The 14,460-nt window shown below is 42.3% G+C and overlaps 1 protein-coding gene across 2 annotated transcripts; it reads right to left on the bottom strand.

The window, feature by feature from the left end:
• Window positions 1-256: 256 nt before the first annotated feature.
• LOC108241749 (axin-1) lies at window positions 257-14,169 on the bottom strand. 2 transcript variants are annotated; one of them, XM_025002563.2, is made up of 13 exons: window positions 14,033-14,169; window positions 11,511-12,192; window positions 9,085-9,278; window positions 8,713-8,868; window positions 7,657-7,791; window positions 7,436-7,532; window positions 6,501-6,638; window positions 5,843-6,233; window positions 4,540-4,714; window positions 4,267-4,443; window positions 3,760-4,059; window positions 3,517-3,666; window positions 257-3,405 (listed from the first exon to the last, which is right to left on the bottom strand). In XM_025002563.2, exons 2-13 carry the CDS (start codon window positions 12,120-12,122, stop codon window positions 3,279-3,281), a joined length of 2,652 nt encoding a protein of 883 aa, XP_024858331.1. In that variant the 5' UTR covers window positions 12,123-12,192; window positions 14,033-14,169; the 3' UTR covers window positions 257-3,278. The 2 variants fall into 2 exon arrangements, with proteins under 2 accessions (XP_024858331.1, XP_037830597.1); XM_037974669.1 differs by lacking the exon at window positions 14,033-14,169 and adding an exon at window positions 13,432-13,820.
• Window positions 14,170-14,460: the final 291 nt, after the last annotated feature.

Here is a 14,460-nt window from a genome sequence, read left to right as displayed (position 1 = left end):
CTCTCATGTCTCTATATAAAAGTTTGACTCTTGTGTTGAACATTCAATTTGTATTTTATGAACTGTTATATCTTTTTAAAGCTTTGAGTCATTTTGATCAAAATTTTCATCTATAAATAAGACACAAATTTTGTGCATGTAATCTCTAAAGATTCATAAAAAAAATGACAACATAGTATGAGAACTATGAAGTTGCAAGACCTTTGACTCGTGTACTACCGTTTTTAAGTAAAAAGATGATTAAGCACACAAAAAGCTTATTTAACTTCTTTATTATGAAGTACCTTTTTAAAAGAAATGTACAAGTGGAACCAGCACAGTGACATCTTGGCACTGAAAAACAGAAACACCATGACCATGTGGTGCAGATCTGAAGACACGTATGAAATGATAATGTACATATTTACAGCACAGGGTTGATCCAAACAGAAGTGAGAACAAAAGCATGACTGCAGCTAAACAAAAAAAAAAAAACAAGAAAAAAAGAAAAAGAAAACGTACATTAGGAGTGACTGAAAACTAAACTTGCTCTAAAAAAATGGATTGGTTCAGTAAAACATACTGTGATAGATAACATGATAAAAGGCACTGTGTTTCACACAAATCAGCAACACAACAAATAAAGTTGTTCTCTTTAAATCAGACTCATAAACAACCTTTGACAAATGTTGTCTTTCAACTGTCCCTATCCGCTCCTAAAGTAGACAAAGCAGTTTGAGCAGAAATAAACATAATTCAACTCATCCAGAAAACATTCCTCCTAAAGAACATGCTTAGTGATTATTGTGTGTGTGTGTTTTTAATAAACAAATACATATATAAACTTTAGTTTTTATACCAAAGGCATAACGGGCTGTAAGGACTTATTTTCTGATTTTGCGCTCTCTTTGTTGGGACAAAGCCAGGACGATTTGTGTTCCTGCAATCAGCTCCAGAGTTTGATCAACACATTCAATTAACGACCAGCATGGATATCAACATCAGTCAGGCCATAGGCAGGAGATCGATACTAAAAAAAACAGACGTAATATGATCACTTAGGTTTAACTCCTTTCAGGATATGGGGGAAAAAAAAAAAAATTTTAAAATACATTCAGCTTACACAGCTGGTGTGTTTGAGCACAGCAGCAGCTGCACCAAGACTTTACTGCAGTACGGCACAGATATCAGCCATTTAAAAGGACAAGTTTTACTTTTTTTTTTTTCAAAAATACGCTCTGTCTGCTTAAAGAAAGTTAGATAGCACGATTTAATATCAATCTGTACAATAAATATGAAGCCACAGCCTACAGGAAATTTGAACTGTAGACAGCTGCGTACATTCAATAAATCTGCCCACTAACACTTTTAGTTTTTCCTTATTAACACAAATCTAAAGCAGGCTTCAGGGTTACACTTCTTTATGGAAGAAATTATTATTTTTGTTTCCAGCTCCAGCTTTCAAGACGCATGAATTTGTTTGATATTTTTTGGTTCACTTGTATTGTTTCTCAGGCAAAAATAAGACAATTTTATGACAGGAGGCTTTAATACACTGTGGTGGACTATCTCATGCACTCAACCCTCACAATCCTGCGTTAACTCATGATAAATCAACACTTAAAACTCTACAAGTGAAATCCAAAACCCTTTCGAAGCAAACCTAGTGTTTCTGATCCACATGAATGTTTTCCAGTTCCGTGCTGTAAACTGACAGCTGTCGGCTTCATACGTCCTTTTCAGATAAGAGTTTGATCTGTTTTTTTTTTGTTTTTTTTTAATTTAACGCTTGGTTGAAAAAGGGAATATCTTTTTGAAAATGTCAAACCTGTCTTCCAAGACAATAAGCAGAACTGAAACGATGTCACATCACAACGTTTCAGGTCCGTTCCCTTCAGCTCACGATGGAAAAAAATGGTAATTCACAATTGTGGACTGCATGTAGGCATTGAGGAGACGTTAAAATGTTCTTTGGCTGAATTTAGGCATACGAGATGGACACAGGCTTACACACATCAACGCGCCTAAAGATAGAGCTTTCTAGAGGGTAGTGCCACAGGCCGGGCGGGCTGGCACTCAGAGGTGTGGACGCAGGCTTTTGACAGAGCAGAAAAATATGAGATAAAAGGCAATTTATGGTTTTCTTGAGTTTTTCTTTACCAGTCTGCGATGGTTCTCTGAGGCTACCAACTGGACGCTGACAACGCCTGATAATAAACCTCACATTCAAAGGGAGACCCCAAAATGACCATCTGCACATTTACATCAGAGGACCATTTGACCTGGTAAAAACTTGGGAGTTTTTTTTTTTTAGTATCCTGATAGTGAGGAGGATGAGAAAAATGTTGGCCTCAAAAAGATGCATCTTTTAAAAGAAGATAAATCCCCACTCAGGTCAACCGCCCAGAGGTGAGGTGCAGCTAATACGATTTAACAAAGAGAAAGAAGAATCGCTGCTCAGACGTGACTAATGAGCTATTTTCAAAACATAGACAATAATACAATATTAAACTGAGATATGACAAAAGTAAGCTGCTGTAATAAGTAATAGTACCTGCCCTGTATGGATACAAATAAAACAAAAACAAGTAGCTAGAATACTTGTCTTATCAAAAATATGTAGCTTTGGTAAACAACTTATGCAAACAACTGTTGTCTGAGTGTGTTATTGTGAGATCGCCTTGTGACAGCTAGGAACAAGTTTCTCTGTTTTGAGGCTATGAAGTCAACAAAATGAGAAGCAGGCTGAATGTCCCACTGTCCTCCTCCTCCCCCCCCCCCGTCCCCAGCTGATCAGGAACAGAGACAACAAAAGGCAGCTTGACTCCTGAAAGGAACAAAACTGCTTTCTTCACTGTCTCGAGCACCGATTGAAGAGTTTCTGTGGTAATGTAGCAGCATCGTAATGGTCTGCGGAGGACAGACTCCTCCAGAGCAGAAGTGGAAGACTACTTTATCCTCTCTTCTTCCAGGAGAAAGAGTCCCACTCTCCTTTCCTTTACTCCTTCGGAAGATCCACAATGAAGACAGAACAGGTGAAATATTTTGCTCTCTTCCTCCACTCCTGCATCATCTGGACAAGCATTTCTTACTTTATTGTTTTATTCCAGGCGTTGATGCAGGCCTCCACTTATCTAACCACCTTCCAAGTCCTCAAGCTTCTTCTACGCAACACAGTCTCCCCTTCCTGTCACACACTGCTCCGTCCATTTTTCTACTTCCCGTCGTTCCATTTCTGAACGTTTTGCTTCCCGTCTCGTCTCTTGAGAGTGATCTTTCCAGTTTCCCGTCCTCGAATTTCAGTCGACCTTCTCCACTTTCCCGACAATCTTCTCCTCAAAGATGGGCAAGATGGCGTCGTCATCGCGAACCTCCTCGAACACGACACCGCAGTCAAACTCGTTGCTCACTTTCTTAAAGTAGAACCTGCGCACAGGCAATAAAACCAGAGTCAATGATCTCTTTCTCAATAGAAGACCATTCACAAAGTTCCAACATAGGTTAAGCTTTCAGAAAGTATTTGATGTGAGTTCTTACCTGTAACGACCCTTTTTGGTAAGCAGCTCCTTAAACTGGCCCAAGGTTACGACACGACCTTTGACGGATGTTCGGTACGGGATTGGCTCTCCACAGAAGTAGTACGCCACCGTCATGTTCTCACATACTTGCCTCTTCCCAGATTTATGTCTGAGAAAGAGAAAGTTACTTGTCAAATCAATAAAACACACAAAAAAGTAAATAAATAAAATCTGAACCAAATCTGATTTTAAAAATGTGTACTTTTGCTTGGCCTGCAGCAATGCGGCCCTCCTCCTCTCCTCCTCCAGCCTCCTCCTAGCCTCCTCCAGCTGGGTGAGGGGGTTGGGAGCTGGGTTGGGGGGCATGGCCGGGTCCTGAATGAAAGGATGCGAAGGCTGAACCTGAGTGGATGAAGAGCTAGGGATGGCTGTGGACACGGAGGAGGGGTTGTTACGCAGCTGGGCAGAGACCCATGGGTGCACAGCTCCTGGTCGCTCCACTGAAGTTGGACGTGGCGACTCGCTGCTGGTTCCTGTCCTCCTGGAGCTGCTCGTGCTGCCGCTGGGTAAACAGAGAAGGGATGCATTGAGGACTGAGCTTCATTAAGACACAAACTAGATGAGGCTTAAAAACTGAATTTTGGTACAAATCCTCGCCACACATGGACCAATAAAACAGGGCTGTGGAAGATAAATTTCCACAAATTCTTAAACTGAAGACAAGCCACTTATTTCTACATATTTATATACATATATAGCTAGAACTCACCCATGAGAACTCTTCCTTTGCTTGTCTCCATCCATCATCCACTGCATAATCTTCTGGTTTCTTTCGAAATCCTCGAGCGGAACTTGGGTTTCCAGGCCACGCCCACTCTCTTCACCTTTACCTGACGACTCTGACGTCTTCTTACAACCTCGTCTTGACACTGTGCTACTTTTACTGCTGCAAAAATAAGATTGAAAAACACATTTAAGATAATTTGAATACGTGAATACGTAACAACACACGTTGAGCTTTAGAGCTACCAAACATGCGTACCCGTAACCCATCCCTTCCAGAGTGCTGGCTCCAGCTCCGTCTGCGTAGTTTCTCCTTGCTGTGTACTGACTGGCCGGATCTCCATTCCACATGAAGCTCGCCTGAGACCTGGAGCCCGCCTCGTCCTGCCCCTCTCTTCCTCTGTGGTGGTATAGCTGCTTATGATGATACACACCTGAGACAAATCAAGGGAAAGATCATTCGTAAAAGTCCTCCTTGAAAAGGTCCAACAGAGTCCTACTAGTGCAGTGGTCATTTTTTATTTTATATTTTAAAGCAAAAGCTGCTGAACTGCTTTTCTTCCTGAGCCACAGTTACGTTAAGGTGTCAGGAGCTCAGGAGGAAAAGCAGTCCTCTGACAATTGGAAGACTGGTGGTGCGATCCTGGCTTTCCCAGCCCACATGTTGAAGCATCTTCCAGCAAAACACTGAACTCCATGTTGGCCCTGAACTCCTGTTTGGTGTTTTAAGTGTGTGAAGGTGGCCTGCAGGGCTGTGTCATATCATACCGTCCACAATAACAATGTAACATAACTTGATGCATGCTGTAGTGTCCACAACAACAAAACTTCAGTAACTCAAACATAGTAAAAGTAATGTTAGCCTCTTTGAACAGATGAGGACCTACATACAGAAACTACTTCAATGGATGGTTTGGCTACAAGACAAAACTCCATCAAACCACAATATTTAATCAAATGTGCAGGAAACTGCTGCAGCTGAAGGTGCAAACACAAATTAGTTTGAAGCAAAAACACAGTGGAGAACAGTGAGGCAATGAAGCCACGTTAGGACAAGAGGCACATTAACCCAACAAGTAAACAATTCACTGAAGCATCACCAGACCAAACGCTCATTACTCTCCATATGAGGGCACGATCAAACGGCAGACCGAATTTACTGATAGCCGAGGATATGATTCTTGTCCAGACAATGTTTGTTTATATTGTAGCTCTTTTGTTTAAAGCTGTATTTAAAATCTGAGGTCAGTTTTATAAAGTGACGGTATTGTGCTGGTGACTGAAGAGTTTTAAGTTTACATAACTTCAGTAATTATTAAATTAATGCGATAGAAAGTCTTATCAAAGAGTTCCATTAGAAACACATGCTCAAGAACATTTATCAGTCATCTTGCTCAGTAGGTCATAATAAAAAAGAAATGCTTATTGTTGCTTGCATTCTAAATGATGTTACCTGCAGTCTGCAGCAAAAGAGTTTGTTTCTTTCTCTTGTGTTGTAATATGCAACTGCATGTCAGTGCTAATTATGTGCTGGTGTCGAGGTTTTCACTGCAGCGACCTACCTTTGACCCCAGCGTTGGGCAAGCTGTGCCCCGCAGCTCGGTGTGCAGGGTAGTGAGGAGGCCCGATTCCTCCGTCGGGTGAGCGCGACGACTTAGGCGGAGTGTGCCGACCTCCTCCTCCTAAGCTGTTGTTGGATGCCCCTGGAGACTGGCAGCCCGGCGTCTTCATCACCCTCTGCACGTGCTCGTCCAAAATGGATTCTGGGTCGTCCTCATGGGAATCCTGCATGGCAACCAGGCCGCCGTAGGTGGCGGCTGTTCCTGTGTTAGCAGTGGTCTCTGAGTAACGGGCACCGTATAGAGGTGGAAATGATGAAGGGAGGGGAAGTGGTATGCTATGAGAAGACATGGAGGTTGTCATGGAGACATCAGCATCCTCCCCTTCTTCTTCCTGTTGGAAACACAAGACCAATATTCAGTTACTGGACATGCACCTGAACATTTACGCAGATAAGTAAATCACTGTGCACACAATAAACTATGAATGACAAAAAAGAAAGAAGAAAACAGCAATATTCACTGAATATTATTAAGTCAATCAGTAAATTTTTCACAACTAATTCTGCATTTTTAAAGGAACACACATCAGGGAGGCTGAATCCAAACCTGAAACCATTTCCACCACATTATTAAGAGTCTCACAGAGTCTTGCACTCACCTGTTGTACTCTCTTCAGCCTTTCTTCGAGCCTTTCCTGAGCCTCTCTTTCTCTGAGAACATTCTCCAGCCTGCTGATGAGCTCTGCTGCAAACCTCTCTGGCTCTACGTGGATGTCCTTTGGCATGCGATACGTACGCTTCAGGGAAAAAAAATAAATAAATAAATAAATTTTTATATGCCTTACTTGTAAATGGACATGCAAGTAACACATTTCAGAAGGAAATAAGAATTACAAACAGGATAAGGCAAAGAACTGCCAATAATCAAAAATCTATTTTTTTAAACAGGTATTACTATGCTGCATTACTGCCACAAAGACTCAGAGCTATTGTTCAAAAATAGCCACGTCAGTCGTGTATTTTGACAGTATTATAAACAGCTATTTTCCAGTACCTAAATTCAGCTGAACTGAAATATACTTTACCGTTTTCAAAAATCAATTAGAGAACAGACGGTGGTAACTGAGCAGCAAAACTAAATGAATCAAAAAGGAGTTGTTTTCGTTGCTGTGGTGCCAGCTGATAAAAGTCGTCTCAAATGCATTTAAGACAGACACTAAAAGATGCGGAACCTTACATCTCATAAATATGAAGGACACTTTTGCTTTCCGGAAACATTTTATGGTAACGCCACACTGATAAAAGAAGGTGTTGAAACATGAAAACGATACTTGGCATTTATCTTATCTGTTAGAGTTAATAAACATTAGAAACATGGTTGTATCCACATCACACTTTGAACACGTATTTCAACTCCAATCAAGCTGTGAGATCACAGATTTAACCTCAAACATACAGGCTTTGACTCAGAATTAGGATATGCACAATGAGTTTGCAAAATATTATTTTCTGAAAGGCTCCGAGTGTCATATTCTGCACGTTGCTACAGTCTGAGCTGCGAATGCAGAGCTGAATGATTAATGCCTGTACTCACAGGTATATGAGGTAGGGGCACACGGCCGTTGGCTTTGGCACTTTCATGCATCTCTTTGCGATGCTGCTTCCGATATCTGTATGGAGGAATACCATCTCTGCACACACACACATACACACACAAATGAAGAATTAACCACAGGCTTTCATCACTTGCAGGTTCAAAATAGCTAAATCAAAATGGGTGAAAATAAAAGGAAAACAAATGAATGCTGCACTTACACGCTGCTGTCGGTTAGTGACAGTGTGTCTGCGTCGCTCGACATGCTCTGCTGCTCGCTGTCGTTGGCGCTGGTGGCTGGAGCTCGAGCGTAGCCCATGTTTGCGTAGTACGGGTTCACCGGCTCTCGCCACGGCCTGAGGAGGAATCCAGACACTGTCATCAATCTGCTCACACAAAGATGAGATTGCAGGAACTCGATGTCCTTCATAAAACTTATCAGACATGTTTAATTTGTCTCAGTGCCGTCTCATTGGTTAGAATTTGCAGTTTTTAAATTGCCTGTTGTCAGTAAACATACAAGATAGATTATAACTATTGCTTCTCAAGAAGTCACCATAACAAGCTCACTGGTTGACGTTTACCATTTCCCTAATGTTCAGTTCATTACTAAAAATAAACATTTATTAAATAAGGCCATAATGACAACACAAACAGTCTTAGCATTCATTTTGCTATTTTTTAAATCATTGAATGACTTGTATTTCAATTCTCTGTAACAATTATGGTGTAAATATATCATAAAAACTGGGTTTTTATTGTAACTTGATATTTGGAGATTATCTAAGGACCCTTACTTGGTGCTGGGTGACCCACACTGGGGTCCCGGCCCCAACTTTGGGAATCATTGGTCTACAGCACTAAAGTGAGCCTCATGCATAGAAGACATGGCGTTACGCAGGACTATGTTTCCGGAAGTAAATATGGATGCTACACACGTCAGCATGTATCGACTCTAAAGTTATCATCCAATCGTTATCATCCAATCTATTATTATCTGTCACGCTTGTTTCGTCCAGTGTTTACATTTGATCTTGCCACTTCCTGCCCGCTATGAAGCTGAATTGCACTTCTGAAACGTGAGCTATGCACTGAAAGTGAAGAAGCAAAACAAACTCAAGTATTGATACCATCCTGCTAGTATCAGTGCAAAAGCTTGGTACCAAAACGTTAGCTCTTTCAGCCTGCTCTCACGCAGAGGGCAGAATCGGTGCTTTTAGAACATAAGCAGAATAAACCCATCACGAGCCACTTTATGAACGCACAGCAACACACACCTGTACTCCCTGCTGTCCTGCCTCCTCCTGCTGGTCGAGGCTCTCTGTGGCACCGTCTGCATCAGCAGGCTGTGGGTCAGCCGACCAGCTGGTGTATCTCCACAGTCCTCGTCTTTCTCTTCTTCATCTTCCCTCACTCCTCCTCCACTTCCACACCTAAAGAGCAGATCAACATCCATCGTTTTAAACACGTAAACATTGAATTAATACATAATTTCTGAGCAAATGATGAAACATTTTTAAAATTTTTATACTAAAGCAGTTGGCATTAAGGCATGGCCACCTGATAATTTGCAGTTTTATCAGTTCTGGAAATAAGGCTTTGTACAAACTATGAGAAATGTGGTAAAAAAAAAAAAGTGTCAATCCCACCTCCACTCCTCATCCTCCGCAAGAGTAGGCAAGTACCCAGCCAGAGGCTTGACTGGCCCCGATGAAGGGCTCTGATCGCTGGGATTAGGCTTGGGGCTCTCTCCTCCCGTCCGAGTGTACTCCAAATACAGATCAGACTTGAGAAACAAAGGGTAGGTGTTCTCCTCCATCATGGCCTGGATCTCAGTCTGAGCCTTGAGCAGAGAGGGGACACACTGTTAAAGCAATCCGACCGTCACAAAATAAACTCCAAGTTGTTTGTTAAGTTCTCAGCATTGAACAGTATGAACCAACTAACTGCCTATTAGGCTACTATCATGACTACTATAGGATGTTTTCTTCTTCTCACCAATGGTTTTCCTAGTCACAGGCAAAGAAATTCCAACACTATTTGCATTAAAAATATTTAGATGGGGAATGCCAATAAAAATGATTGTAGAGGGTCATCATGATAACAGCAAACAGACATATTTTTGGGCTTGGCCTCATCCTGTGCTGATCTAATGTTGTATCATACTAAGAAAACTTGTTTTGTTCCTTTTCTTAACGTTTTGTTCTGCAGTTTATTTAGTAGCTCTTCGCACATCTGGTAAACCTTTCCTCTTAGCTGAGTGGATTCTACCAACCAAAAAGAACAGCAAGATAATCTATTTCAAATCTTTAGTCAATATGTTTTTATTCAAGTCAGTTTTACAATGTTAGTTACTTCAGGTTCACTGCCTTGGGAGGTAGTTCCTCGTCTTGGCTAAATGAACTCTCCTTCTGATTTTCTGAAAACTCTCCCGGTCCTTTCAAAAAGTAAAAAATTCTCAAATTGTCCTCAAAAACTGCTGATTTTGGACTCTTCAAACAGCCTCATCAAGCTTACAAACCACTTGCTTCAAACAAGCTCATTTATTTCTAACGCACAACCTAGATGACAAAAATATTACACTGTTGCTCCTAATAATTTAAGCAAAGAGCACGAGTGTCACTGGTGGAAAAGGTTACTCTGAAAATCTGTTAATTAAAAACAGAAATAATTTATTTTTGTTAATTTATTTTTTCCTCCTCTTATTTTAAAAGGATGTATTGTTTTCCTGGTTGTCTTATCCAGTCTAAAATTCTTTGGCTGTGATGATTTTAACCCAGTCTATTTAAGAGTTTTCAGTCGTTTTCATATTAACGCTTTATACAGCCTGATCAGTCAAACTCATTACGACAGAAAGAGCAACAATAAGCGCAGCATTTGGTTTTTTTTGTTTGCACAAGACGTGACAGTTCATCAAATCAGATACAACTAAAGGGTCAGTTTCTTACATCTGAAAGTCACAGTGAGATTTTCTTTAATTAACAAAATTATTGACCAGATTTCTCTGAAAAGCAGATCGTATTCATACAGAGATACTATCAAACAGCTGAAAGTCAGGCACGACACCGACACTATCTGTTCCCATCAAGTTAATGAAGAGTGGCGCGTGTTCAAAATGGACCAAAGGTTCAAGGTACAACACTTTCTTTCCTTTATTGCTCATTTAAATTTGAGTATCCCGAGTGGTTCAAGAAGACAACTGAACTTCTTCGCTTGATTCTCACGACTAATAAGCCTCGAACTCCCAACTCAGTTTTTGAATTGTCTGAAAAGATTGCAACAATAACTAAATCTCTTTCTGCGCAATGTACAAAGCTTAGAGAAGAAATGTCAGACGTTACCAAAAACCTAAAACAGGAGTTCATAGGTAGGATTAAAGCAAGCAAACGGAGTGAGAAAATTAAGCTGAAGCTTTGTTGTATTCAGTGCTTTGTTGTGGTTTTCTTTCTAAAACATTGAAAGCAAAAATTCATGCTTTCATTAATCAGTTCATACCTATTTTTAGTCCCTTAAGTCAGTGAAGCAGCACTGATTGTTGCTCAAAAACCAAGGCCTCATGACTGAAACATGTACTGCACAGCAAGAATTCGGCCAGCAAACAGAACAAAAATTCTACTTCGTGGAAAATAAAAGACGTAAAAACACACACTTCAAAGTGTGAAGTAAGCTGCATTTGGGTTGTTCCAGAATCACAAAATCACCTCTAATTCTCTACACAAATTCTTGTTGCATCTGGTTCCAAAGTGAGGCGTCACTTTAAACGAGCTTCCAACCCGGAAGTGAACTCTGCAGGTAACTATTACTACTGCAAGTAAGGTAAAAAGTTATCAGAACCCAATTACACCAAACCAAACAAAGCCCACAGCCTCATATATAATCTTGCAAACAGAAAATTCAGTTTCAGCAGGGTACTTTGTCTGCATCAACACCTGAGTGACATTAAAGTCCAGTTCTTCAACAGGACTGGCTCTAACACCTCTAACATTCGGCCTCCATCCTCCTGTGGCATCTGTAATCCAATCTAGCCCACCACGCATTGTGCTAGTTTGGAAACTTTACCGTCTGTTTTAGTCACCTGTTCGAACATGGCCGGGTCCGGATGCGGCTTTCCCACACAGTCTCTGATGAAGCTCTTGGTAGCTGCTTTGATCTGCCTGGAGACGATCCCACTACCATCTATGATGTATTTCCTGTAGATGGCCTTAGCCAGTTTAGGCCTTTTCTCCTGGCTGGTCTTCCTGAACCCTGAGCACGCGAACCAAAAGTCAGCCAGGTCTTCACACCCTTCCTGGCACAGGAAGGATCTGAACAGCTCCGTGCCCTCCTGGTCGTCTAGGAGAGAGTGTAGCGACTCGGCCCACTTCAGATAAGGTGGCGTTGGAGAGGCTGAGCCCTCGGGCTCATAGCCCAAGTCCAGGTCAGGGCGACGTGGAGTTGCAGACGATGAAGAAGGCGAATAACTTGACGGATCCCCCATTTTAGATGACAACGGGTAGGCTTGGGGTTGGTACAGGGTGTTTGGACGGTTGTTGACCGACTGGACCGGGGGGTCCAAATCAGTCCCTTCCTCACCAGGAACCGGTGGTCGAGGCGCATCTTCGGTAAAGTGGGTAGGGCCGTTCAGAGAGGCCACGACCCCTCCACCGCCCCTGTACCCAATCCCATGTAATTCTCTGACAACACTCATGTCTCTGAAAGCTCAAGGCAGAGGTCAGACCGTCTCCCGTAGCTGTGATGCCGCTGGAAAACAATTCAACCTACAATGAAAACAAGAAAAGGCAGTCAGCTGTAGCAATATGAGTCAATACAGCAGAAATAAACATTACTTGTAAAAATATAAGGGTGACTAACGCGTCTCCCACCTTCTACACTACAGCAGCCCACAGATATAAATGCACACTCAAATATATATAAATATAAACAGTTCTTGAGTCATCCCTCATTTTATATACAAATTTGCTCCAAGAAGACAGATAACTCTATAATCTTTGAAAGTCTTCATCAATAGCTGGGGGTCTTCCAAAGTTTTTCTTGCACTGCTTGGTTTTACTCATGTATTACAGAACCTGGCCATTTTCAGTGGAATATTTGTTAAGTCACTTAACTCTGACTAATGGATCATTCAGGCATAAAAATAAAAAAAAACTCCCAAACTCGAGGAATAAACCAGTGTTGTGTCGTCACGTGACGAAAGACAACAGCTTGACGTGGATGTAACATTTGGGCACCAACAAGACAATTCCCAAATAGCATTTACCTAAAAACGTGACATACGGGATCAGCGGTTCGCAAACTTTCCAGGTTCTGACCCACAAAACAACATCTGCAGAGACCTCAGCTTCTTCATATTGCTGGTTGAAGTGCAATTACGCCAATGAGGCAGAAAAAAACAACAACAACAATACAATGACAGCCTAACCAACTAATAATGGTTGTTTTTTTATATTTGATAACAATTATGGCAACAATGTGGCATTCGCAATAATGTTACTTGATGACTGGAAGTCATCTTAGGACCCGACACTTGGCGTTTGACAGACCCTAGTGGGGTCTTGACCCCAACATTGGGAACCCCAGCAGAAGACGGATCGGCTGCAGGATCTTTCTGTTTCCTAAAGGCATTCTGTTGATCACTTTTTCTTTTGTCTCCCACTTGTCCAGTTTTCTCATATGTTATAAGCACGATCCTGTGCTTTAAAAACTACACTGAAAGGCAACTTAAAGTCAAAATAAAAAACAAACAACTGATTAAAACACAAAACATTTACAGGAGCGACTGGCTGTAAGGGGTGAGTTACATTTTTGAATAAATAACACCAACCCAGCTATCTAATGACGACCCCAATAAAAGCCAACAAGTGTGCTTTAAAATAATAGCTCCATGTTCATTTGACTACGTTTTAAAGCACACTTTCAGGCTCTGGGGTCCCCCCCCCCCCAAAAAGAAAACCCCACACACAATCTGAACTATGTGCAAATTTCCGAGTCTCGCTCACCATTGAAGTTGCTGCTCATCATTAAGCTCCCTTAGCTGCGCTAACACCCCGCACTTCGTGCAGCTACACACATTTACACCCGTGTGTTCATCTGTTTACTTTAACGCCCCGCGAAACAAACCAACTAGTGTTGTAACGAGCTAACACAGGCTAGCTTAGCCTCGTAGCAATGCCACCAGCGATGCCAGGCGCTTTGAAGCGAGAATCTCATTCATCTTGGCCTGCAGAGACGGTGGGGGGATGGGTACGGCAACAAACTCCACAGCCGCACAAGAAGGGCCTTGCGTGCAGGAGCGCGTCCACGGAAGCCCGAGCCGTGAAGCCGCCCGTGCCCGGGCCAACTCCCACAGAAGCTGGACCCAACTTTGCCACAGTTTGGGGCCCCCCTGTCCTTCCACGAACCGGCCGATGTAGCGTCAAAGTGGACATGAAAGCGCAGGGCACGTTTCCTCTCCCCTCCACCTCCCCCCCACCCCTCAACAACACACTCCGCTGCAGCGCGAAGCTAGCTCGTTAGCTCGCCAACCTAGGTGCGTTCACGTCCCGTGTTTTTTTTATTTATTTATTTCCCTGCTCCCCCCCCGAACTGTTTTGGCTTTACCGTTTCTGAAAGCCCGCTCCCCGTGATCCGCCGCATCGGGAACACTGGCGCGAACACCGTCCTCCGGAAGGCAGCATGTGGGTGAGCCTTTCTTTCTTTCTTTTTTTTCTTTCCTCTCTTTCGGCGACTAGACGCGGACAAAACCCATCCCGTCGCCTTGCCCTCAACTCCCCGTGGTGGTGGAGAGTTTCAGAGACGCGGAGGACGTGAGCGAGACGGCGAGCGCGTTCAGAGAGCTGCAGGAACAGGAAGCACACGGTGTTACCAACAAACAAACAAACAACAACAACCCAAAATAAAGTTCCCCCAAAACACACAAACAACCAACCAAAAATAAAGTTCCCCCAAAACAAACAAACAGAATTCAAAGATTCAAACTGATTGGTGCACTTTAAATTTATAACCCAATAAACTGCATTTAGATACAT

This window comes from Kryptolebias marmoratus, linkage group LG3 (assembly GCF_001649575.2).
Source record: "Kryptolebias marmoratus isolate JLee-2015 linkage group LG3, ASM164957v2, whole genome shotgun sequence".
Lineage (NCBI taxonomy): Eukaryota > Metazoa > Chordata > Actinopteri > Cyprinodontiformes > Rivulidae > Kryptolebias > Kryptolebias marmoratus.
The sequence above is the reverse complement of the archived record's forward strand: the minus strand, read 5'-3'. Positions and strand labels throughout refer to the sequence as shown.